The sequence below is a fragment of the Pelodiscus sinensis genome, chromosome 12, assembly GCF_049634645.1.
Source record: "Pelodiscus sinensis isolate JC-2024 chromosome 12, ASM4963464v1, whole genome shotgun sequence".
In the NCBI taxonomy this organism is placed as follows: domain Eukaryota; kingdom Metazoa; phylum Chordata; order Testudines; family Trionychidae; genus Pelodiscus; species Pelodiscus sinensis.
The window spans coordinates 23,163,748-23,190,220 of record NC_134722.1 but is presented as its reverse complement, the minus strand read 5'-3'; the positions used below and the strand labels follow the sequence as shown (position 1 = coordinate 23,190,220).

Below are 26,473 nucleotides of genomic sequence, written 5' to 3'. Positions count from 1 at the left end.
TGCTGGCAATGGCTCTGCCTTCAGGACTGGGCTGAGAAGTCACAGCCCTCTGGCAGTCCAGCTCTGAAGGCAGTGCTACCACCAGCAGCAGCTCATAAATAAAGGTAGCAGTACTGCAATCCCTCTACAATAACCTTGCAACTCCCCCCTGCCAAAATGACCTCTACAATTACAACATCATGACATTTCAGATTTAAATAGCTGAAATAATGAAATTGACTATTTTCAAAATGGACTGTGAATTTGGTAGGACACAAATCATAATACAGGTTAAACCTCCTAAATCCGTGACTCTCTGGTCTGGCAACATCCATGATTCATGGACACTGCTGGACCAAAAAGCCCCAGTGCTGGGGAGTGTGAGCTGGCCGGGAGTCTAACAGAGAAGAGCCCCACTGGCAGAGCATGGCAGCAGCCAGCGAGCCCCATCCCTGAGAAGCCCCTGCCAGTCAGGGCAGCAGTGGAGCCAACAAGTTCCGTCCCTGGGGATCCTGACTGGGTGCAGCAGCAGTAGGGCAGCCAGCGAATCCCAGCCAAACAGGGTACAAACCTGGCAGAAGAGAGGCTGTGGTGACTGGGGCACTCCATCCCCATGGAACCCAAGCCAGCCCACTGAGCCCATGCCCTAGTCCAGCAGCAGTGGGGTTACAGCTCCATGGTAGTGGGACTGGAATGGAGCCAGCAACAGAGAGGGGCAATGGGCTGGGAGGCCGGTGGACATCCCCTGATTTGGCAAATTCCCTCATTCAGGATGAGTCAGGTCCCAAAGATGTCGGATGTCTAACCTGTATATCTTCTGCATCAATCTAGAGCAGATATTCCACCACCCTATCAGCCTGTGTTACACATTACAGGTAAATTTAAAATGTACTGAAAAATAGTATGGATGCATAATTCAGAAATCAGCAAAGTCATGCAAATTCCACTATAGACTAATGAGATTGCAGAGATAACTTCAGATAATTAGACTACTTGGCATTACGGGAAGGAGATTTGGCAAATCTCACAAAATCTAATTTGCAAACTAAATTAGAAAATGTTAAACAGAATTTTAAAAAAGAATATTTGAGAGAGAGGACAGAGGGACACATTTATTCCCAGTATGAGAGACTGTTTCTCAGAGAAGATTTTTAACATCTGGATTATAAACCTATGAAGTCTAGCATTTAATTAAAATGTTTAAAGGCCCTGAATTGTGATAGCATGCAGTTATAATGAAGTCCTTTGCTTCCCTGAACAATGGTATCAGTAGAACAGCAACAGTTAGATTTTTTTTCTTCAACTTATATATGTGTTAAAAAAATTATTGGTTAAGCCTTTCAGTGCTTACTGTAACGTTCTGATATCCTTTCTGACAGGCAAGGTGAAGAGGTGTTGAACCATGGTAATCTGTAGCACTGACTACAGCTCCTTTGGAAATTAACAGGTCAATTAATGACGCTTGCCCTATGGAAAATACGTGGTCATTAAAGCTGAGAAGTAAATATCTCACATGAAAAGTTACTTTTCAAACTACAATGTGAACTTTAAACCTTGTTATTCTTCATTCTTGTGCCCACTGCATATTCACTTTCTTAGTACCTGTTCTTGATCACGAACAGACAATTTACTACAGATTATTCAAGGACGCTGCTTAGAAAGGAGGCCCCTAACTGCAAACAAACTGCACTAGTACCTTGAGGGTGAACAGAGAATGGAAAGTAAACTGATGTCACACAAAGTGCTCTGCCCCTGGCATATGTACTGTGCAAGTCAAAGGTAATAAAAGCAAGAAGAACAGATGATAACCTCCAGAGTAGATTAATGGATCTGCTTACAAGTCTAAGGTGAGGGCCATGCCTACATTCAAGGAGCAGGGAGAGAGAGTGTATATATATCATGCCACATACACAAGGCCACAGGATATATATAAGACTTGCCATATACTCTGTCAGTATCTTTTCTGTAGATATCTCCTAATCTACCCATCTGGCTGAAAGAAATGCTACCATGACAGCAAAAACAAATAAGAAACCAAAAAGAAAATCCAGACAAGAGCTTCTGGGCTGAAGGGAAAAATGCAACAGTTTCATTCTGAGCCAAGTTGGACCCACACGTAAACTACAGCTCATGTACAACTCATCACAGGATGTAAATTGAAAAATAAGCTAATGTGTCTCCTCTTTCAAAGACTTAATGAAGAGTTAACAGAAGGTAAATACTACATCGTCATGGAAACACAGCAATACTCACCGCAAATAGCAGCTATATGAAGTGGGGTATATCCCCTGTCATCTCTGGAAAACGGAGTTACAATGGAAGGATCATTCATCTTCCTATAGAACAGGGTAGTTTTCAAGAACATAAAATAGCTGCATATCAGGTATTAGAGAAAATGTATATACACATATATTACATAGTTTTCAACCCTATTTATCCTTTACCATTTCTCATTAATGTATCAGTCCATGTGTGTTTTATTACTAAGCAAAAAGAAAAAAAATCTAGACTTTTTTTTTCTGTGAAATCCAAATTCAGAGAGAAGAGTCACTCTTTAACATATCCAAATGATGTCACACTACCTCTCCTCCTTAGATACCTGACCTGGCTTTTAAATACTTTTCTGTTCAAATCTGCATGCATGATTCTGAGACACCAATAATTTCTTCTGTCCCTCTCAATCAAAACACATACTCGCAATCCAAAATGCAGACAATATCCTCTGCAATCAAAAGAATTTTCTGGACTAAGCACTGCACATTCCAGTATTGCCTTCATACTTAAAACAAAATCCTAGACCACAGACCTTCTGAAAGCTTTTCATATGGAGATGAAGAATCCTTACCCAGAAACTAGCTTCTCACAATTGTCACAGAAACAGAGTGGGTGGCACATTTTCTGTACAGTGTCTTTATCACTGTCACCTTGACTTAGTAATCGCTCCACTTCCTCCTGTTTACCTGAGGCAATGTACTACAAAAAGCCAAGAGGAGAAAGAGTGAGGTATGCCTACTTCATCCACCAAAACAGAAAAACAAAGTAACTGATTATGAATGAAGCACTAGAGGTATGGTGCAAGGCTGGATGGGGCTGGTGTACACAACCCTGAATGAGTTTTCATTACAAATAGCCCTTAGATAGAACCTTGGTAGGCTTTACATTAGAAAAAAATTAAAACAAAATTCACATTGTTTTCTTTCACACTCAGTTACAACAATAATCTCCCTCTGTGCAGTAAAATTACTGTAAAATTACTGCACGTAGCTGCAAGTAAGTGTAATTAGTAGTTCTGCTTTGTGTCTTTGCATAAGCAAAATTCTCTTTTTAGAATTACATTCTGAAATTAATACAATATGTAGGAGATGGGAGGTGAATGAACTTCAGATTTTTTTCAACTTGGTTTAAGGCATGAAATTCTCTGGATACTAACAGCTGCTGGCATTGCATCTCTGTTTTAATGGGCCATTGAATATTACAGCAGCACTATCCCATCTCCATTTGTTTTGTGTACTAGAATCTGTAAGAACATATTGAAGACTTGCAGAAGCTTTCACACAGAACTACAACCCAATGATTACCCACCCGCCTCTTTACAGACTAACATATTGCTTTCTTGGCGATCTGAAGAACAAATACCATGGCGAAGTCATTAAGAAGTGTGTGTGTTATCGTTCAGAAAACTAAGTGTAAAAAACTATATATGAACAATGTTTTGCAATGCAAATTTTTCACCTTGAACAAGCAATCTATTGGGGTCATGGACATCTGGGACAGCAAATTCATTCTTTGTCTCAGGAATAACTTGTCACTAAATCTCTCAGATTCCTGAAAGTAAACAAGCATATCAATCAATATTCCAGATATTAGCAAAAAAAAGTATTTTATAAAAAGTTTATTTTTAAATATACATGTATTTTCCAGCTCTGAGCTTATATAACAGGTTAAAGACTAAAAGTATGATTTATTACTTAAAATTCTGTACTATTGACTTTGTAAATATGTACAAGATCATTCCCTGTCAGGTAATTGGATGTTAGTACAGGCAGTCCCCGACTTACGTGGATCCGACTTATGTCGGATCCGCACTTACGAACGGGGCTTTCTCGCCCCGGAGGTCGAGGTGGCGGATTGCTACCTACGAGCTCCGGGGCGAGAAAGCCCTGTTCGTAAGCTGCTCCGGTGCCCCTGGTCTGCTGGAGACCGTCTCCAGCAGACCAGGGGCACTGGGCGGGTTCCCGCGCTTCTGAGGCTTTGCCAGAGCAAAGCCTCAGAAGCGCGGGAACCCACCACTGCTGCCGCTTCAGTCCCGGTGCCTGTGGTCTGCTGGGGACCGTCCCCAGCAGACCACAGGCACCGGGACTGAAGCTGCAGCCACGGTGGGATCCCGCGCCTCTGAGACTTTGCCAGAGCAAAGCCTCAGAGGCGCGGCACCCCGCTGCCGCTGCGGCTCTGCTCCCCGTGTCCCTGGTCTGCTGGGGGAGGGGGGGGGCGCAGCTAGTGTGCCCCCCCCCCCCAGCAGACCAGGCTTTTGTTTTGGACCCTGGGGCAGAACAGCTGGGGCGCTGCCGATTGGTCCTGCAGCGCCGCTTTGGGCACTACTGGACCAACCCGGCAGCACCCCAGCTGCTCTGCCCCAGGTCCTGATTCAGCCGCTGATGGTCAGTTTCAGCAGCGGCTGAATCAGGACGCCTGGGGCAGAGCAGATGGGGTGCTGCTGGGTTGGTCCAGTAGCACCGAGGAGCGGCGCTACTGGAGCAACCCAGCAGCACCCCAGCTGCTCTGCCCCAGGCGTCCCCAAGTCAGCTTCTGCTGAAACTGACCAGCGCTGACTACAGGAAGCCCGAGGCAGAGTTGCTCTGCCCCAGGCTTCCTGGAATCAGCTGCTGATCAGTTTCAGCAGCAGCTGACTTGGGGACGCCTGGGGTTCTTAAGTTGATTCTGTATGTAAGTCAGAACTGGCGGTCAGTTTCAGCAGCGGCTGAATCTGGACCCAGTTCCGACTTACATACAGATTCAACTTAAGAACAAACCTACAGTCCCTATCTTGTACGTAACCCGGGGACTGCCTGTACACAGAATAATCCCAGGGTACACCTCAGACATTTTACTACTAAAATGTCGGAGTTTTATTAACAAAATACGTTTTTTTTCCTAGAAGAAAAACAAAAGTAAAAACTGCTTTTCAAATGGCCAAGTTGGTGAAGGACATTTGGGTTGAATATTAGGGAAAAAATCCTATCAAGGTGGTTAACCACATGAATATATTGCATAGGGAGGTTATGGAACCTCCATCACTGGAGATTTTTAAAAGCAGGTTAAAAAAAATAATAATCAGGGGTGGTCTAGCTAATACTTAATCCTGCATGAGTGCAGGGTGCTGGACTAATGAAATCAAGGTCCTTTACAGTCCTATAGTTCTAGGATTTATATAAAACACAGACTAAAGGAGGTATGCCAAAGAGCAAAATAGAAACAGTCATGTAGCTACTGCCTAAAAACAGGACTATGGCAGATACTATAGCTACTGTCTAAAAACAGGCCTATGGCAGATACTATCTGCCGCCAACCACATAGCAAAGCCCCAGAATCAGAAATCCCCTCAGAATCATGCTGGATTCAGCCGAAGTCTTCTCTACCTAACATGGACACAAAATTTAGCAAATTAGCCCGTGTTAATAGTTGAGAAAAAATAGTTTGACAGAGACCCATTCTCCAGCACTTGAGATTAAAGCTCAAAATAACAATTACCATATTGGCATGTAACAAATACTCAGCCAGTGCCCTGTGTGCAAAGGTAACAAGGCAGCATGTCAAACTGAAGCATTAGAAAAAAATCAATAGAGAACAAATAAACAAGATCACTCAGGTTCCCTGGTGATACTAGAATATGGAGTCCAGCAGTTTTTCAGGAAACATGGTTCCCTGACATTTTAACATTAACACAGCAAACGGTATTATGGAAAAAGCCTCTCAAAACCATTTATAAAGCCACCACCACTAGAACTACTCTTAAGAATTTCATAAAAAGAGAAGTTTCTTCTGGTTCAATCCTGTGTTTCTAGATTATTTTATTATAACTAGGGTTTATTTCAGTAGCTAAACGTGTTTGATGTAGAGATATTTTAGGATGGAAACTTGCAAAGGGTTAAGGGTGTGTGCGCTATGGTCTATTTTTCATAAGCCTCACATGAGCTGTGCTTGCCTCAGCAATTTTATTAATCACTAGATTTACACACTTTGTAGGATGAATAAAAGAAAATCAATTCGCTTGGACATACACAAGTTATTCTCTCCCAGCACGTGTACAATCTTTAACATTGCTTGTTGTTTTCTTTGACTTTTCCACACACAATTTTAAAGCACTAACTATTCTAAGAACTGGCTTAATTTTGATCACTAGTGGCCCCTATTCATAGTTAGCCATGCTAAACTATGGAATAGGTTTTAGACTATGCCTATGACTGACCTACAGTGGGGGAGGGGGGTGAAAATCAATCTAGAGATTTAAAAACTCACTACTGTGATGTGAGACTAGAGAACATGCATGTCCTCTAAATTAATCTGGTTTGTGTTTTAGTTATACACAAAAAACAGCAGCATGGAAACCAACATTTTCAAAGCAAAGTGCTTAGAGTTCTGATATTTAAATAGGTAGGCATGTTTTTCTGAAGTTTTGGTGATTATTTGGTGACTATGTCCCCCTCCCACAAATGATGGCAATCTTCATCCTTCAGAGCACAAGCCTGTTACATGTGAAACCAGGAAAGATTTGTCCCTATTAGATGTCACAAAATTTGCACATACTTCCACGTGAGATAAAGGGAAATAGTGAATGGCTAACCTCCTGAAGCACTCGCTATTAGCCATTCCTAGAGGCAAGGTAATTAATTGAAAGGATAAATTGTATGTTCTGGCTTAGCTACAATGTTCCATGCTTTTGTGAGAGGGAATGTGGGTTTCATTTGTTTGCAAGTAGGGAATAGTCCCCTGGATGAATTGTTTTGGTTAGAATACTTCAGAAAATTACCAAAATATTGCTTGTATTGCAATAGGATAAGACATTCCCAGATATTGAACTTTTAAGCATATCATAATCCCTTATCTACAGGACAAGAGAAGCTGAACCTGCCTTTAATCCCATGCCAAAGTCCTAAAACAATAACTGAGTCCAGAACAATGAATATCTCCATTTCTATTGGTGCTGATGTGGGTCACTAGTTAGCAGGAACTTTATTATAAACTTTCAACCTTCTGAGGCTGTGCAGAACTCTTGGATGGCTGAGAGCACATACTGTCCATGGATTACTGTGTGAGTCTTCTCTTCCCACCCCCCACCTCTGCAAAAGGCAGATGTTGGATCTCTGAACTAAAACTATGTTCTGGCCCATTAAATGGAAATCCTTCATTACTGCTACCCAGCACTGGGGAAGCAGTAATATTTATGAAGCCCAGCTATCCAGAAGCACAAATTCAGACAGGGCCCCTCACAGCACCCATGCCCTTCCCACTTCCTATCCATTTTGTTATGCACAGAATAAGTCCATTCATATACAAATCATTTTTCAACTCTGCTCCCAGCAATAAGTCCATTTCTTCTAATTTTTGCCATTTTGTATCTGGTCTTTTCTTCTCATGTACTCTTTCCAAGTGCTAAGAGACATGTGCTGTCAACAGACTAGTGCTGCTGCCGGCTATTGCTTTGGCTAAACTGATCCGTCCCCCTCCATGTTTTGTGCACAATTGGGTGTTCTAGGGACTCGTGGAAAAAAGGGATAAGCAGCAGCAGGCTGGCTGCTAGCAGCTCCTTCAGAAGCTAACTGTCACCACTGCAAGCAGTTCTAACTCCAGATGCTGAAGAGTCAGCATTTTTCCTTACCATTTAATTCCATTTCCCCCCTACCAGTACTGAAATGAAGGAATCAGCAGGATCCTATGGAAAGCAAAGAGCCTGAAATTTGACCTAGGGACTAGTGCCCCATCTAGAAAACTGAAGAGCAATGGGCTTCTATTTTGTAGAAACAAAACTAAAGGAGATTATGGATCAACACACTCAAAGCTGTACAATTGCTAAGGGCTGGTGACAGTGGTAGAGACTACACTACTACCCTGAATTTTTACCCTTTTCTGCCTTCCCTCCCCCTCCACCTCACCACCTCCTGTACACACTGCCTTCCTCCCACCCCATTCTACCCTTCCCTCTTCACTCAGGGAATTCTGCTGTTTCCCATTCACCCTGCAGCTACTGATTTGTATTACAGGTTGTATCACCCTTAACTGGGACTCTAGTCCAGCAACATCTGTGGTCCGGCATGGACCACAGATGTTCCTGAACCACAGAGCCCAGGAACTAGGAGGTCTGGCAGGAGGGCAAGCGCACTGTACAGGGCATTTGGAAGGGGGAGAAGTACAGGCAGGCAGCACAGCAGGGAGTTCTGGTAGTGGCTGGGGAGCTCTGACTCCAGAAGTAGCCAGGGAGTTCTAGCCCCAGCTCCAGCCCCATTCTGGCTCCTGTGATATGGGAGCTTGAGTCCCGGGGGCAGCCAGGAAGCTCCAGCCCCAGCTGTAGAGCTCCAGCCACGGCATTCTGGCCCTGACAGCAGTGGAGCCCTAGCCCTGTGGCAGCTCAGGCCAGGAGGGGAGGGGCCTTCCCTGATCCGGCAAATACCCTCATTTGGAACCAGTCAGGTCCAACCTATATTTCCTGGCTGCTTTCTTAGCAATCTGACATACAAATAGCATGGTGAAGTTATTAAGAAGTGTGTGTTATAATTCAGAAAAACCATGTACAGAAGTGGTGCATGTTCTCGGATCCCTTTTTATTGGGGTAACCCAGAAGATTGAGACTGGCCCTGCACCCAGCTGAGGAAGAGAAGGAGTTGTGGTGAATGGTGGGCCCAACTTCACTCTCCCATCTCATGTAGGTCCTGGCATTTGCAGGCTTCCCATCTTTCACAGAATAAAATTGATTATTGCCCCAGGGCACAATGCTGCAGCTGCTAAATGAGCACTGTATTCTCTGGTTACATATCCCATGGGAATGGCACTAATTAAGGTGCCGGAATGGAGTCCCAGCTTTCAAGCCCCTCTGCTGAGAGTAGGAGGGAGTTCCTGCTGTAGGCTTCCCACACAGACACTAAAAGCATGGGTAAAGGGGGTGGGAGAAGGAGGGGAATTCCCAAGATGCCTAAAGCTGATTGTGTTGCTGCTCTCTGGTGCTTTCCTGCTTGAAGGCTTCCCTTAAGAGTGAACACAGGACCATTCACCCAGTGAAAATGGAAGTTGAATGTAGGAAAAAAGCCCCGTGGGAGAGAACTAGAAACAACCAGCACATTCAGAGTCTGCACTGTCTCCAGTCATTTGAAGACTTATGACCCTCACATGTTGGAATCACTGCTCTGCATATATTGTGGCCTTAGATTTCAAAATGCAACAAGTTGGTACAATGAAGATACCCTAAGGCACTACTCAGATCTCTGGGTCTCCTATTTGGAACTCTGGAAGAATCAATTAGCCTTCATTCTTAGAACAGACATCTAAGATTGGCAGCATTGTCAGAAAATTGGAACAACCTTTAATACATCTTGAGGTCTCCTGCTGTTATGTAAAGAATTGCTCTATTCAGTTATACAAAGAGAGATGGGATTAGACTTAGAGGAAGGCAATTTTTATTCTCTTTTTTTTCCTTCTTAAAAGAGCAACTTGGAGAATATAAACTACTTGTGCCTTTTGGAAAAAGAGAGAACAGTCCACCAAATACAGTTTTTTTTTTATTGACATCCTCAATGCTACAAAGAGAATTTAAATGTGTAAATATTTTGGGACTAAGAGGCTGTCTCTACACAGCAGCTTTATTCCAGAATAATGTAGTGTGTCTACAAAGCAAGCCCATTATTTCAAAATAAGTTCAAAATAACGGGCTTCTTACTCTTACTTCTGTAGCCCTTATATGTAGGGTAAGAGAAGTCGGGGGGGGAAGAGTGCTCCATTTTAAAACAGCTGTGTAGACAATGCCAAAAGCCAAAATAAGCTATTTCGACTTGAGCTACGCTAACTGTGTAGCTTAGGTTGCTTAACTTATTTCGAGTTTAGCCCTGCTGTGTAGATTTGCCCAGAATGAGCTGGAACTATTTCTCTATCTGTAATTTAGTGTATGAATTTTCAGCTGCATGATGGCTGAAATTAAAGTGAAAAACTGCAAACTTTTGTTTTTAAACATTAACACTTTATTATATTTTCTCAGCAGGATTCAATATAGTAATATAACAAGAGATACAAAATATCATGTTCTTTTCTAATTATTCAATAGCTCAGAGTGCCACAAATTTGTGGAAAGATCACCACAGAAAGCAAAATAGCATTTTACTATAAAAGTATTTCTTTAAATAAAATTTTGAAGTTACTCTAAAAGAGGCTTTGTTTTAAGATTGTGTCCTGGAAGTGTCCCACCCCAAACGCTGTACATTGAGCCATTAATCAGGCCACAGTGATCCCGATTCCAGTGCTATGCAGTTGGACAGCTAGCCACACTTGTTGAATTCTCTGATCCCATGTTCACATCCTTTGGTTTTCAGGTCACACCGGGAACACCTATATTTGCAAAAGCAGAAACTCTAGAGTGTTTTGAGAGCTTAATAGCCAAAACAGTTTACAAAACAGAGTAAGACTACCATACACTTTAGAAGTTACTGAGAAGGACTTTGTTTAAAACTCCCCCAAACATATGTAGATTTCTTTGTAAAGGATCTCCTCACATGGCACAAGAAATAAGCATGATCTAAATTCAGGACTTCATCTGTAAGTCTAGGTCTACAGTATAGGGTTTTTTTCTGGAAAAAATCTACACAAATTGCGCTTCACAATTTGCATAGCTTTTTCCAATCACTTTTCTAAAAGATGCTTTTCCACCATTTGGCCCAGTCTAGACAGGGCCAAATGGTGGAAAAGCCTCCTCTTTCAGCAGAGCCCTTATCCCTCATAGAACGAGATATACAGGGCTACCCGAAAGAGTGCATTTGCTATTCTGCAAAAAAAAAAAAAGCAGATGAGCAAACGCATTCCTAGGATGTAGTGGAGTTTTTCTGGGATACCCTAAGAGACCAGTTCCTCACCCTAAACAGGGCTCTATTGACCATGGCAGTTTTTCAAGTCACAAGAGCTATTCTTGATTTGACCTGCAGGGACTGGAGCTGATTGACAAAAGGCACACTCCCCTGCTATGAAATGAATTCACTGCATCTGCAGCATTCTTGACCCCTGCTAGGTTAGAGACCCTAGAGCAAATCTGAGCTTCAACCTCGGCTGTCTAGCATCCTAGAACACTGAGTTAGCACAGGGCTATCATGTTGGTGCCACAAAGTTTGTTATTTGCATCAGATAAATCATTTGTTAATGTCATCTGCTTCACAAGACGGAAGTCCAAAGCAGGTGCCCACTCTTTGGAAAGTATAAAGAGAATACATTTAGAAGCTGCACTATGTGGTGAAGGCTTGCTGAATAATTCTATTTTGATCTACAGTGCAACCTTCCTCTCCTTCCCTCCCACCCCAAACCCTGCCCCCCATCTCCCGCCACTGCTACTATGTAGGTTTTAGCCAGGGTTTTTAAAATAAACATTAAAAAAAGGCGGCTGCACAACATTCCAAGAGAAAGCATAACACTGAGCTCTAGAATGCTGCATTGCGGTTAAAAATCAGAATATCCACAATGACAACTGGATACTTCAGATAAAGTTCTAGCATTTTAAAAAATTACTAAAACCATTATATGATACTATCATTTTAACTTGTTTACTTTGTAAATATTTTAAGAATACAGGTTTTAAATATTATTGTACAACCAGCCACGGTAATTTCTTCTGTTGCATGCTTCAGGCTAACATGACCTTTTATTAAGTACTGAGCAATGTGTATGTGTGATATTTTCACCTACGATATTCTATATTGACAGAACCATTTGATTACTTGGTACACATTACTTTTTGTATCTTATGGATTCACTACACCTAGCTGTTCCCAGTTACAGAATGCCATTCATTTTCCAGATTCATAACTCTGGATAATAGTGCCTTAACTGAAACAGAATGGAAGATCAATTGTAAATTATCCTCAAACTCCTGAAAGCCTGTTATCCACAGGACAGGCTGGTATAAGAATTTGAAATCAGACTGCACTTTTAATGCACTACATTTTCCAATGTGCTTTATAAGTAGCTAGGGAATAGTAAGGCAGTCCAGTGATATGTCAAGTAAAGCTGCAAATTTGTGTTCACCAGTGAAACTCACCATTTCCCCCACCACACTCGAAAAAGATTAGCTAGGGTACCAGTTCACTACTCATTTCAAACAAAAGCGGTGGCATCTTTTGCCTCCCTCCTGGCTGTGCAGGTGAAAGAGAGAACTGATTTTGTGATTTTCCCCTCAAAAGGATGGAACCTGGCTCTCTTAAGTAGCTTGTTGTTGGATCATTAAGTTGGAGATTCACCCTCTGAAGTTTGGCTACACAGCAGGGCTTAACTCGAAATAAGTTATACAAATTGACTACATCAATTGCATAGCTTATTTTGAAATTGGGAGCATCTACACAGCACTTATTTCAAAAGAGAGCACTCGTCCTCTGACTCCCCTTACTCGTCATACAATGAGGGTTACAGGAGTTGGAGTAAGTAGTCCTCCAGCTTTACAGTATTTCAACATTTCAAAATATCTGCACGCTGTGTAGATGCAGACTAAGTTATTTCAAAATAACGTTGCTGTGTAGATGTACCCTGAGAGACTGAACACAGCCACTGGCCTGGAATACAGAATCCTTTATTCTGAATTATATTATATATATAAAGAATTATATTACACCAACATAGACCGATGCACAGATTCAGTGAAAGACTTGAGATTTCTGGGTCTCCAGGTCTGACAACTGGCTGATAGTAGGGATGTAAAAATCCCATTTAATTGGCTTTAGCGGTTAACCGATTAACACATGTCCCCATGTGCTTTAAGAGATTTAAGGAGAGCAAGCGGGGGGGAAGGAGGGGAAGAGGAGGCGGGAGGGGAGAGAAGGGGGAGGTATGCTCCAGCCTGGCTGAAGCAACCCCCTCCTCCCCACCTGCCACTGGGCTGGAATGCCCTCCTCCTCCACCCCTCACCACAGGCAGGGGCTGCTCCAGCCCAGTCAGAGCAGCCCCTGCTGCAGGGCACCCAGGCCCACCACAGACAGAGGCTGCTCTGCAGGATGACAGAGCAGCCCCTGCCTGCAGCAGGCCCCCTGTGGGACTGGAGCCCCACCAGTCAACCTTAACTGGTAAGCCTCACCTGATAACTGGTTAACCCTTCACATCCCTAGCTGGCATTTCCTTCTTATTCCTAATGTGGAAGAAGAGGTTAATCAGTTTCCCCCTCCCCACTTCTGTTGGAAAGATAAGGATACTTACCTACCTCTAAAAAGGTTTTAGAAGAAGCAGTTAATACTACCGAGGTGCTACATATAGTCATAAAAATTATCTTACTGTTGGTCTGTCAGAGAGGTTTCCTTGTCGGATATATTCTATAGCAGCCTCAACAGAGGTCAGGCAGTATCCCAATTCATCCTTTGCTGAACTGCAAAACCTGAAGTTTTTGATGTAACTCAAATTTGCCATCCTAAAATAAAAGGAAAAAAACCCACTAATCCTTAAGGATTCATAAAGGTGCTGAGAGAGGCGTATTTTTAATATTGCTACTCGCTCTGTTTTACTCAGAGGAGAGATGTGAATGGAACAAGAGGCCAGTTCAGTGTCTCTCCTAACAGGGAGCTATCAGCAATACTGACAGACCCCGAGTTGTTCTGAGCTCTGGGGGAGGATGACAAAGGCACACCCTCTGCTGCCCCCCACCCAGTTGTGCCACCCACTTGAGTGATGTGATCCACACTGAGAATCTCTTCTATGTAAAGGAAACGAAATAATAAATTAAATTATGTTTTGGCTTATTGCAGTATTTGTTTGAAAATGAGAAGAAAATGGAGAACAGAAAAAGCTGAACCAATTGTCCAGGAAGGGGAAATAAGAGCTTATACACAAAATGCCCTTCGACTGCAGTATGAAAGAATGAAGAGCAATGCAAAATCTGGGTACATTTAGCATTCAATATGGACACATTTTCATGGATTCTGAGATAGAATTTAGCACTATGATGCTTGAAAACATCAACTACTCGATTTGTTGATAAGGGGGGTACTCACTGCCCCAGCTATGGCTCTGCAGTTTAAATGTAGTCCAGCTCCTACTACATTTCAACTGCAGAGCCGCAGCAGAGTTAGCTCTCAGGGGCAGTGAGAGCCGGAACTGAATAGTCTTAGCTCATGCCAGTTCTGGGATGCTATAGTTTGCCTCCCGATGACCCCCTCTGCACCATGGACATGTTTGGAGGGGGGGGGGGGGGGGGAGAGAAAGGAAACCAGTTTGTAAGCAGGCACCCACTTCCCCCTGCTTGCTGCCTCTGACACAGTGGGGGGCGGGGAAGAGAAGCGAGTAGTTGACTTGACTACCCGATAAGCATGCACTTACCAGGTAGTCGATTCATGGATTCCTCCCTTACATCCCTAGTCCTGCGGTGGGTAGGAAATCCAGCCCTGGGGAGCCCCAGCGGCAGCTGAGAGGAATCCCTAGCCCCAGCCGGGAACCCAGGCGGCAGTAGGGCCAGCAGCGGCAAACAGAAAGCCCCAGTGGAGTGTGGCTGGCAGTTGCTGGTGGGAAAACCCAGCCTGAGGAGGCTTAATCTAGGTGCCCCGGCATAGGGCCAGCAGTGGAGAGGGAAACCCAAACATCAGGGATGCCCACATCCCAGAGAGAAGCCTTGACCTCCCCTGGTCCAGCAAACTCCCTGGTTTGGGACTGCTCAGGTCCAGATTGTGCCAGACCAGGTACCTTCATGGATACCAGGGTTAGAGATTAATAGTATGTTAGATATTAGCAGTAAATAGTTACGTTAATTTTAGCAACATTCTAGTTACATTCTCCCTTGGGATACTGATTATTACTAGGTGTTCCATGCCTTTGAATGTCAAGTTCCCCAGGAGCTACACAGGGAATTGAGGATGGATTTCTGTCTACTTTGAGACAGATAAAGTCAGGAATTTTGGTATGAAATCAGCCCAGACTGAAGATGGGTCACATGAAGAAATCCAGAAGGGGAAAAAAACAAAACAAACAGCATTTGATGTGTGATGGGAGAGCTATAAAAAGGGGAGGGAATGGAAGCAATGGTTTACAGCTTTTCTAGTGAGTAAAGACAAGCGAGTTCCTGTTTGAGTGTTAGGTTTGAAGGGATCTTTGAGAAACTGTTCGGGTTTTTTTTAACAGTCTAGCAGAAACCATATCTTGTAGGGACAGCTGTTTCTAGAATCATCTATATTTTTAATTTATGCAGCAATATTATGTGCCAATCACAGATAAGTTTGTACAGTAAAAGGAAACTGTTACATACCAGTTTGGAATCTCTGTTTTTACAAGCAGATACAGCAAAACAGAGAGAAGATCATCTGCACACATAGTCTCCATGTTAACTGAAGGAAATAAAAGTTTATAGGAGGAAAATCTTTAAGATAAGTCACAATATGCCAAAAGGTAAGAGCCAGGATTGAATGTGGATTTTAAATATTATCGTTTTCTGACACTCATTTCAGATAGAAAGGCTACTGGCATCTTCTATGGATGTTATCAGCAGGATCCAGACCCATGCAACAGACCATGCACTTTCCAGGGTAACCCAAGCAGGCCAGCCTATTCAAGAACTGTCTGCTTATGGTAAAGTGGAGTTACAGCTGCCAAACTCCTCCCTTACAAGACAAAGAAGTGTCTGACTCTAGGGTTTAATATAACTACTCACCCCAAAAAGCCACACACAGCTCTACAAAGGACAGACCCACAACCAATGAGCATTCTTTTAAAAACAATTTGAATAATTAATATCTGAGACAGGGAGGACAGGAGAGGCATAAACTATGGAAATTTAGTATCCCCTGTTCACTAGAGAAGGAGATTCTTACTTTAGCCCCATTACTGAATTTTGGCAGTGTCACATCAAACTGTATCTGACTTCAAGAGGGCCATGTTTTATTACTGGGAACTCAATTTCACATCTTCAATGGATTAACAAAAGGCATCAGGCAATAGTGGGAACATCTATCTTCCAGGATTTGCCTGTTGTGCAAATAAAATATTAAGGGTCTGGTTTGCAGACTATTAAGTACATGAATTTTATATCTAAAAATAATGCAAATTAAAAGTCAGTGAGGGTACGAAAAGTGAAATACATGTGCCACATTAATTAGCAGATCATAGTTTTGAATACTAACCTCTTTGGCTAGGAGACTGCATAATAGTTTGCACCACTTTTCGAAGACACATCAGCTTCTGTTGTGGGGAGGTGCATTTATTCAGCTGACCCAATTCTCGCTTTGCACGTGGAATATTAAAGCTATAAAATAGTTTTGAAGAATAAACACCTTACTATTCAACCCAGATTTAGGAGATGCACAAAGTAAGTGAATATGCAATTATTCATGTTATTGCTGAAATTTTTTAATTCAAGCCCAAGAGGCAAGCACACTTCTGCACACTCATGGAATCTGAGGGATTTGCATGTTTCAACAAAAACGTGGGACCTGTTCCAAATGTTGAGCACAAGTGCCAACTCCACGGGTGCTGCAGCATCTCTGGAAAAAAATAGTGGGTCTTCAGCAACTACCAGCTGTCCCCCTCTATCCTCCGCCCACCCAGGTACTTCTCCCTAAAGGTCATCAGCTGTTCAGCAGTGTGCAAGAGGCATTAGGGTGAGGAAGCGCAAGGGCAGGTCACACTCAGGAACAAAACGGGGCAGGAAGGGGGTGGGAGTGGGATCTGGGGCAGAGAGGAGGAAATTTAAAATACCAGAAGCAATGAGCAATCAAAAACCAGTGGGACAGCTTCAAAAGCCTCAAAGTGCCCTCAGAGCCTTTACTTATCTATCTTTGGAAAAATGAGAATATATTTGCAGGGGCAAGTGTAGAAAGAAATCACATTCCCTCCCCTGAAGTAGTGAGCAGATTTGGAGGAGTGATTTATTTAACTTCAATCCATTCCTCATTAAGTTTCTCATAATGCAACTCACCTGAATTCAGACTTAACACCAATATCTTTTTGCTGGAGATCTTGGAGACTTCTTGTAATTTTATTAAAGGCTGCATCCTAATCAGAAAATAAAACAGTATTTTTAGAAGATGTACAAAGCTTGTCTATCAGTCCTGTTTAGACTACTTATATTCAGAAAAAAAACAACCTTACCTCGCTTGCCTCAATAGTTCCCACATATTTAAAGATCAGATCATAAATATCATGATGTATATACATCTAGGGAATAAACACCAGAGTTTAGGAAAGAAGGGGGGGGAGGGGAGTTAAAAAAAAAAAAAGATAACCCCCTTATGTTTTTCCTAGCCTGAGAGACTTACTTCAACTGCTTGTTTCATCAGATTCATCTGAGGTTCCTGCTTTGAAAGCATCCTCTAAAAGATCAGGAAATGTCTATATTGAGTTAAATACATTAAGCAATAGGCAGCTATTTTCACTGTACAGATTTATTTCAAGTAGTGCTTACCAAGTGAGAATCCCTCAGTAACTGCTGGAGGCATTTGGTGTAAAGTGCATTAACTGAATCCTGGGACAAAAAGAAAACAAAATCAAGACATGAGATTAAGTCACTATGTTACCCAAATAGGAGCAATGCGATTCTAGAACTCAGACAAATTCTATTTATATTACTAAAGCAAGTAGTCCCATTCAATTAGGAGGACTTAAAGTGCAGAGACAAGCAACATTTGATTTAAAAATTAAAAAGCAAACTGCCGTAATCTTTTACCACTAAATACCCCACATTTTCACAATTCTATTTATAAAATATTTTGTGACATGAAAAGCTTTAATAAGTAATTAATTCACTTCTTGAATTTATTTTGGGTACACACATTGTATCAAATTCTAAGTTAGCAAAAGTTAGAAGTGAGATACTGACTATGTAGTGTCGTAAGCTTTTTCTTTCGTGATCTTTAAAAGTCCTATGGAAAGAGGCAATGTATTTGTCAAATCTCTCAGAATGCCTTCCCAAAAATTCTCTCACATCCTCAATGTTTTTCAAGGAATAAGAATGTGACGGGGTTGTAGATTCTGCTGTAATGAAAGTTAGTAGTTAGTGCATCAGAAAGCATCCAGGTTCTTTTCCCACCTACACTGCAATATCTGCTAATTTATCTAGGCAACTTAACCATCACCTACAGCCAAAGTAAGTTTGGGCATAAGCAAGCTCAGCTCTCATTCCTCCAAAAACAGACCTTAACCTTGCAGTCTTCTTCTGCTCTTCTAAAGAAGGCATAATAAATAACTGGATAAAAGAAGCACTCCTTATTAAGGGGAGTTATTTTCAGAAGCCAAATTAAGGTTTATGATTTGATACCATATAGGACTAAATCAGACTCATTTAAAAACTTCTTGTTCAAATCCAGTTTTCACACTTCCTTCCCAGTTAATAGTCCACTTTCCCTAATGACAGTTTCATTTATAGTTTACACCACATCCTCTGCAAAACAAAATACTAAAATACTTTTATTCTAAGTCTGTTTAGCATTTTTAGAAACTTCAGTTTAGCTATTTAATTTTACCTTTGGTGAGCAATGACGACTTGCCAAAACTCTGCAAGAAGACTACATGTACATGCCAGGATAACTGCTTTAAAGCAGTTACCCTGGCAATCCCTAATCTTACTTGCAATATTTCAGTTGCAGAGCAGGAAAGTCTTTTGACCCTGATCCAGATCAAATGCAGCCAGTTTAAAAGGTAAGAATTAAAATATTCTAATGCTGAAGTATGGCATTATCAAAAGAAAAGCTGCTACAAAAATGGGTATCAAAATTCTAAAGACAGCAAATGGCCACAAAAAGCATACCCTCATGTCAAGATCACAGTAGAAAGGGGAACCACCATTAATAATGAGATGCAAGTACTAGTTTTAAACTATCAGATGACCTGATAAATTCCATATTGCATTAAAAAAATCAAGTATTGCACAGAACTGACTTTCCAATATTTCAAATTAAGACCAATTAAAATACAATTTTATTAAGTCTTATACTACATAAGCCTTGGCTTTTTTTTTAAATGCCTCTTTTCTAGCTACACTATCAATAATGGTAGCATGCCAATTAAGAGAGAAACCATGAGTTTTCAAAGTAGTGCTTTGTAAGAAACTTATAACCATATGGAGCCCTATAAAAAGAGGGCTTCTTTGTTGCACAGTGAAGCAGACCAACTCGTGATGTGTTCCTGGCATTTCTGAACACACCTAAGATTTCAGATTCTTCCAGAGGATGAGCTATACACAATATGCTAAAACTTTCTTCTTTTTCATTGTAGAATGTTTCCTCAAAGAGAACAGGTACTGAGAGATGATTATTAAAACCAGTTCCTAAAATAATCAAGTTTCCCTGGATGAAGATTTCCTGAAATTAAGAAAAGAGAAACAATAATATTGAACAGAAAAATAAGTTGACAATTGTAATACATAGTTCTCCATTCTAAAGAAAAGACTATGATATTTGCTAGACCAAAAGTGACCATTAAATGGTGTTTTTGGGGAGGCAGAGACTTTCATATTCTCCTTGTTTCAACAAGTTGGTGCTACAGGAAGTGAGGTTTTTTTAAAAAATCCTCTTTAATGTTGGATGATCTTGTGTTTCCCCCACACAAGTTTGTTCTCCACTGCATTATTCATTGAAGGAAATTCAGACAAGATTCAGAAGTGAGTAGGATGCCCAAATTTTTAGTTCAACTTGAACCTTAAAAAGGGACCAATTTTGAGAATATGCCATAAACACATTTTCTAACCAGTCATACTCCTTTAAAAGCTACCTTGAATCTTTAAATTTCTATCAACTGCTCAGTCAATAAGGGGGAAACTGAAGAGCCGCAGCAGTGTTAGCTCCCGGCCTCAGGAGCTAACCCTGTTGCAGCTCTGCCTTTTAAATGTAGTAACAGCCGCCTGGCTCTTACTACATTTAAAATGCTGAGGCACAGCAGTGGAACTGCGTGTGAGCTGGGAAACAGATGTCCCGGCTCGCACATGGTCCCAAACGCTGTGCTTCTGCTTTAAAAGCATTTAAAAGGCAGAGGCACAGCAGGGGACCAGCCACTCGCACCCAGTCCCCCACTGCACCTCTGACTCCCCTCTCCTCCCATGGAGACAGTGCTGGGGGGAGCCAGCTTTTAAGCCAGCTCCCGCTCCCCACCCTTGCTGCCTCTGATTGGGGGCAGCAAAGGAAGGAGGGGGACACGACTAGTCAAGTAGTCATTTGACTACACAATGAGCATATCCTTATCGGGTAGTCAACTACGTAACTAGCTGCTTACATTCCTACCTGGGATCACTAAAGTTTGGTCTCTCCCTTTTTATTCTATCCACCAAATATGTAGTAATATGTATTAACAAGGGAATACCTTTCCATTTAAGGTTTGAAATTTTTCCTCCACTGGTTTTAAAATATAGGAATCATATTGGCAAGTAGAGAGACTGCTGCTTGAAAAGCTCCCTTTGCACGGTACCAATATCTGGAGTAAGAATAAATCAGTCAGTCACATGAATCATAGGAAGAAATTCAGTGTACCAATTGCTTCCATGTCAAACCACACTTTTGTTCTCTGTGTTCCTCATCAAGCCATCTATTTCAAACATGTACTGTATCATACCAGTGATATCATTTGACACTCCATGTATATAAATTTACATTTGTAATAAGAAAAAGAGCTCATAATCAAGATTCCTGCTCAATACCTTGGAAAGTCACAGAATAAAAAAAAAAATATATACAGCTTTTCAATCAGCTGCAGGAGATTGGCTCGATATACTCTGATCATCTCCTTAATATAGCAAGTCGGGGACAGTTCAAGCATGTTGTATCCAAAAGGAAAGGCAGATGAACATGTTGCTTTTTTGCATCATCACTAGACAGACAACTAGTCATACACATACAGATGCAGAATAGTGAGAGAGATGCAGCCGTGTTAGTCTGGTGTAGCTGAAACAAAAGACAGAACTATGTAGCACTTTAAAGACTAGTCTTTAAAGTGCTACATAGTTCTGCCTTTTGTTTCACATGCAGATAGTCTATTGCTGATAGTTTTATATTAAATTAAAAACCTGAGACTAATTAACACTAAGCTGCTTAAGGTATTTTTTCTAGATCAATTGAAAGACCACAAGAAAAAAAGAAACCTGCACAGTAGGGCCTCCTCTCATTAACAGGTAAGTGGAGCCTTGAAAGCAGTGGTTCTCAGCCAGAAGTCTGGAGCCTTCATGGGGGCCCATGAATAAACTAAAGAGCTGAGTCAGCTAGGGATGTGAATGTCTAGTCAACTATCTGATAAGCAAATGCTTATCGGATAGTCAACACACTAGTAGATTAGTTGCTTCCCGCCTCCCCCCCCCCCCCCCCCCCCCGTTGCTGCCGAAAGACCCCGGGCTCCACGCAGCACTGCCACTTGTAAATGTTGCATGAAGGTGGGTAGCTCCAGGCTGCACATGGTGCTTCAAAGCGGCAGGGCCGCATATAGCCCAGGCTCCAGCCCCAGGCTCCACATGGTGCTGCAACTTTGAAGCACTCCCTTCCCTCCCCCCCCGCCCCCCACCCCCACTTGCTGCCTCTTTTGGCAGCAAGGGGAGGGGCAGGGGTCAAAGCAACTAGTTGACTAGCGTGTTGACTATAGGATAAGCATTTGTTTATCAGATAGTCCATTAGTCGTTCACATCCCTAGCTGACCCAGCTCTTTAGTTTATTCATGCCCCTCCCCCCCCCCCCCAAGAAGGCTCTAGATCTCTGGCTGAGAAACACTGCTTTCAAGGTTCCACTTACCTGGGGACCCCCCCACTGATCCTGGGCTCCATGCAGCGCTGCCACTTTGAAACACCATGAGGAGCCCGGGGCCAGCAGGGGACTGCTTGAGTCCCCCGCTGACCCATGTTCCCCACAGTGCTTTCACCTTTGAAGTGAAGCACTCTTAACTAATTAAACAGTCAATTCAAATTGCATCGACTATTCAAAATAGCCAATTCATCAAAATTTTACATCCCTAGGATCAGCATTAGATTAGCTGGGGTATGAGGCAGAAAGTCAAAGCCTGTGCCCCCACTCAGTGCTGAAACTGAAGTCTAACTTAGTCTCAGAGGGTCCTCTGTTGTGTAAGGCCCCACTTGCTTCCTTTAACACTGACCCTGGTTTTTAAATCTGCTGGATACCCTGAAAAACAAATGTGGGCCCCAGGGAGTTTTTGAAGTATGTTAGGAGGAAAGCCTCAGAGAACAAGGTTGAGAACCCCTGTTCTAGGGTAAATTATATAGTCTCTAGAGGAACATTGTATAGTTCAGCTCTATTACTCACTTAAAGTATGATCTGTCTTCAGCTTGTGAGAGAGAACTTAGTGCCCAAGGAAAGTGCTGGATTGATGCTCCCGGGAGCAGTCAATCCAGCACCAGATTCTTCATTCACAGGGAGCATTACTATGCTGTATCAATGTTCCCTCCCTCATGCTGCTCAGTCATTGTTCCTCATCTTTAACATGGAAGACACATCTTCAAAATCATCCTCTGATACACCACCTTATTAATTCAGTTCTCTACATCTCTGCCTGTTAGTACTCTGGCGATTCATGATACATACAGTATCCCCAAGCAGGAATACCCACTCTCCCCCCACCAAAAAAAAAAAAAAAAAAAAAAAACACCACACATTCCTGAATACTGAAACAGGCAAGTTCTTATAATAAAAGAGGTACAGTAAACTTCCGATAATCCGGCTCCTTTAGGACCCAGGGGGTGCCGGATTATCAGATATGCCGGACTATAGGAAGGGGGGGGCTATGAGGGGTCTAGGGTAGGGTGCGGGGGGGGCAGCACTGCGAGACCAACCTGGCAGCACCCCTGCTGCTCTGCCCCGGGTGTTCCCAAGTCAGCCATTGCTGAAACTGACCAGCGGCTGACCAGGAATCCCAGGGCAGAGCAGCTCCAATTCTCCAGCTGCTTGGAGCACTTCCAGGTGGTGCCAGACTATCAGGAGTGCCAGACCACTGGATGCCAGACAACTGGAATTTTACTGTAAATGGGAGGCCCTCTTCAGCTGCTCAGGGCCCTATGCAATTGCTTAGTCTGCTTATGCCTAATGCTGGCTCTGCAAACATCACAAGATCACATCAGTTTCTACATTTAAAGCAGCGCCTCATCGGACTAGTAATATGCTAATCTGAGACAGGCCAATCTCTCTCTCTGGTATAACAGTTATACTAGGGAGGCAGCAGTACCATTCTCTCTTGCATTTCCAAGTCATTGCCATCTGGATACTTGTCACAAAAAGGTCAAAACCATCAGGTGGTAAGGAGAAGAGAGGCAGTCATAAAAAGGAACCATAGCAAATGGCATACTAGCTCTTACACACACATTCTTGGCTACCATTAAAGCTACCTGGTGAATATTCTGAGTCCTTATTCTTCTCTTAAGAAATTGGTAACATACATGCCTAGTTTTCAAGTCAAATGTAGCTATCAGCACAGAATAAACATTTTCCATGCCTGTTCTCTCAAACTGCACAAACATTTAGTTTTTCCTAAGTAAAACCCTTTCAGTATTGAACAATACTTTTTACAGAAGTACTTCTAACCTTGAAGTAAGAGCCCTGCTCTCTGGAAAGATTAACACCGCCCATAGAAACAAGTGCTTTTATTCTGGAGGCACAAAAAGCAATGCCATTATCAGCAGCAGAATCACCTCCATAAGGAGGTCAGACCTGACATGAGAAAAGCAGAAGCAGGTATCAAGAATCCTGATAAGTGTAAGTTCTGCAAATGTTTACATTTCTAATAGCAGCACTGCTGTTTCAGACACTCACAAAGCACTGATTGGACACTGTTTAGAGTCCCCTTCTCTCCAGCCTCCCTAATTTAAAAAAAAAAAATGCATGCCCTATTGCCTCTGATTTATTCCTGAACAAGCAAATTACTGAATTAAAAGAACTGTAAAGTTTTATTCTTTAACATGACTTTCACTTTGTGCTGCAAACATTTAAAAGTTTAAATTAAGTAATTTACATAACCTTTAAAAAGGCACAGCGTTAAAATAATATTTTACACAGAAAGCTTGTTCCAACAATACTGTGCAATGTCTTCCTCCACCAGTTATAGAAAACAGGATATTGAGCAGGCCTACTTGTGTATGAAGACAAGGTTAAGTTTTCAACTATCATTAATACGGATTTAAGACAAATCTTGTGTAAAATCAGAGTTTTGACCCTTTTGACCCTTGACAAAACAAAGTTGTAAGAACTAGAACTACAGATTTATTGTTTACATAATGTTTTCCCTCAAATCTCATGAAGTTGGCATCCAATAGTCTGACAGTTTTTTCCCTTGTCATTGCTAATGGATGATTCAATAGCCCAAAAATAAGTAAGGATATTTAACCAAATAAGACGTCTTCCATAGGCTTTGGAATTAGCCTCATGTCACAAAATAAAGTAGGTCGTTTTTCAAAGGACATTATTCTCTTCCCATACTGAAGTCCCTGGTTTGTATGTTCATCAGCACATAAGTGCCAGTCCCATACTTTAGGTCTATGAATCATAATTGTAAGGACAGGCCAGAGTAGTGGGGGCCATGCTGCTAGTCAGTAGCTGCTTCCCAGATGGTAGAAGTCCCGCTCCATTCATTCCATCATCTGTATATTAAAAATAAATGCAATTTGAGATATTTATGCATTTCAGATTAGAATTAGTTTGTTGGCTTGCTCTCACCCTTTCCTAAACTTTAGTGAGGATCTGAGAGATTTTACTGATTCTGTGTGTAATCAGTCAATTTAAAAAACAAGCATCTCTTTACTTACAATACCATGAAATTCTGCAACTTTCCTATAAAGGTCAGGACGACGTTTCTGAACAGCCAAATAAAAAGGATTTTTCAAGAGATCCTCATCATACATAGCCATATGGACGTCAGAGATTCCAAAGATATTTTCTAGAACAGATAAAAGTGTTAATGTTACAAAACTTGAACAGTTATTCTATTGTTTAGCTTTCACATTCAGATGTAATAATATTTCAGAATACAGAAGAGAATTCTTTTGCATACTTCCTTTCATGTTTTAGAAGTGTCAATTACCCTCCTTGTCTCATATCAAGATAGAGTGTAAGGAGCTAACTAATATAAAGTGATTGATACAGAACCATGAAAATACATGCATAACTAGCCTTTATAACCAAGCATTTCCTATTATTCTCATTAGGTGCTCCCCACCCACCAAGTTCTTCCAACTGTTATACCTGCTTATGTATTAAGTTAGACTTTATGCTATTGGAAGAGTGACCATCTCTAATAAAATAGGCACCAAGCATGCAAGAGGGCTGCTATTATAAACAGGTGGTTTCAAACAATCCACTCTACTCAATCTCAAGCAGTATTGTAAAGAGTTACTGCAGTATGCGGCCAGAAAAAAAAATATTAACAGTTAGAACATTCATTACTCCAGTGACAACTTGTATACCAAAAACAAACCCTGCAAATGATTATAAAATCATGACTGGTATGGAAAGAAAGTGGATAAGGTAAAGTTATTTACTTATTACCACAAGATAAGAACTAAGGGTCACCAAATGAAATTAATAGGTAGCAGGTTTAAAACAAACAAAAGGAACTTTTTCTTCACTCAGCACAGTCAATTTCTGTAACTCCTTGCTAGAGGATGTGGTGAAGACTAGGACTTTAACAGGGTTCAAAAGAGAACCCCAGAGGTTAGCTCCCACCAATGGCTATTAGCCAGGATGGGCAGGAATAGTGTCCCTAACCTCTGTTTCTCTGGATGTGGATAACGGGAGGGATCACATGAGGATTACCTGTTGTGTTCCCTCCCTCTGGGGCATCTGATACTGGCCACTGTCAGCAAGACAGGATACTGGGCTAGATGGACCTTTGGTCTGACCCAGTATGGCCATTCTTATTTTCTAAAGATACCAATCATTTCTACCATTATTCTTTGAATATACATTATAATCTGCCTGGTAATGCAATGCTGATATTGTTTATTTTATAAGACACTTATATGGACATACACACAGGCAACGGAGTATTCTGTACACAGATACCAATTTTTTCACAACAGTCACACACGTATTTCCATTACACTATACTCAGCTATCAAGGGGTGGAGAGAGGGGGAAGTCACTTAAGGAAAATAATTCTCAGTTATATGAAACTACAAGACTTACACAGCATTACCTGGGGTCAGGGCTCACCTAGGCGGGGGCGGGAGGGGAGGGGAAGACAAGCCTCACACCAGCTGCTCCATGGGGCAGGGAGAGGCCATGGTGGCCACGGGGGAGGATCTTGGGGATAGGGGCCGGCCAGCATCTGTTCCCCAGGACTAGGGAACTTGCTCCCTGCCCTCCATGGCCATTCATGA

The 26,473-nt window shown here is 42.0% G+C and overlaps 1 protein-coding gene across 10 annotated transcripts in view; it reads right to left on the bottom strand.

Annotated features, from left to right (window-relative positions):
* The window catches only part of ANKRD27 (ankyrin repeat domain 27), a 75,471-nt gene that overhangs the window by 35,787 nt on the left and 13,211 nt on the right, over positions 1–26,473 (bottom strand). For 6 of the 10 annotated variants that reach the window (XM_075940137.1, XM_025183707.2, XM_025183705.2 and 3 more), the window contains exons 2-16: positions 24,902–25,032; positions 20,476–20,586; positions 19,325–19,481; positions 18,002–18,156; positions 17,588–17,647; positions 17,442–17,495; positions 17,275–17,340; positions 17,102–17,178; positions 16,308–16,429; positions 15,437–15,515; positions 13,480–13,612; positions 3,712–3,804; positions 2,825–2,952; positions 2,233–2,315; positions 1,331–1,446 (exon numbers count right to left, since the gene is read on the bottom strand). In XM_075940137.1, coding sequence (XP_075796252.1) covers positions 1,331–1,446; positions 2,233–2,315; positions 2,825–2,952; positions 3,712–3,804; positions 13,480–13,612; positions 15,437–15,515; positions 16,308–16,429; positions 17,102–17,178; positions 17,275–17,340; positions 17,442–17,495; positions 17,588–17,647; positions 18,002–18,156; positions 19,325–19,481; positions 20,476–20,586; positions 24,902–25,003 — 1,536 coding nt within the window. In that variant the 5' untranslated portion in view covers positions 25,004–25,032. Of the gene's footprint in view, positions 1–1,330; positions 1,447–2,232; positions 2,316–2,824; positions 2,953–3,711; positions 3,805–13,479; positions 13,613–15,436; positions 15,516–16,307; positions 16,430–17,101; positions 17,179–17,274; positions 17,341–17,441; positions 17,496–17,587; positions 17,648–18,001; positions 18,157–19,324; positions 19,482–20,475; positions 20,587–23,684; positions 23,811–24,901; positions 25,033–26,473 lie in introns of those variants that run through there. The other 4 variants (XM_075940136.1, XM_075940135.1, XM_025183708.2 and 1 more) reach the window with 4 other exon arrangements.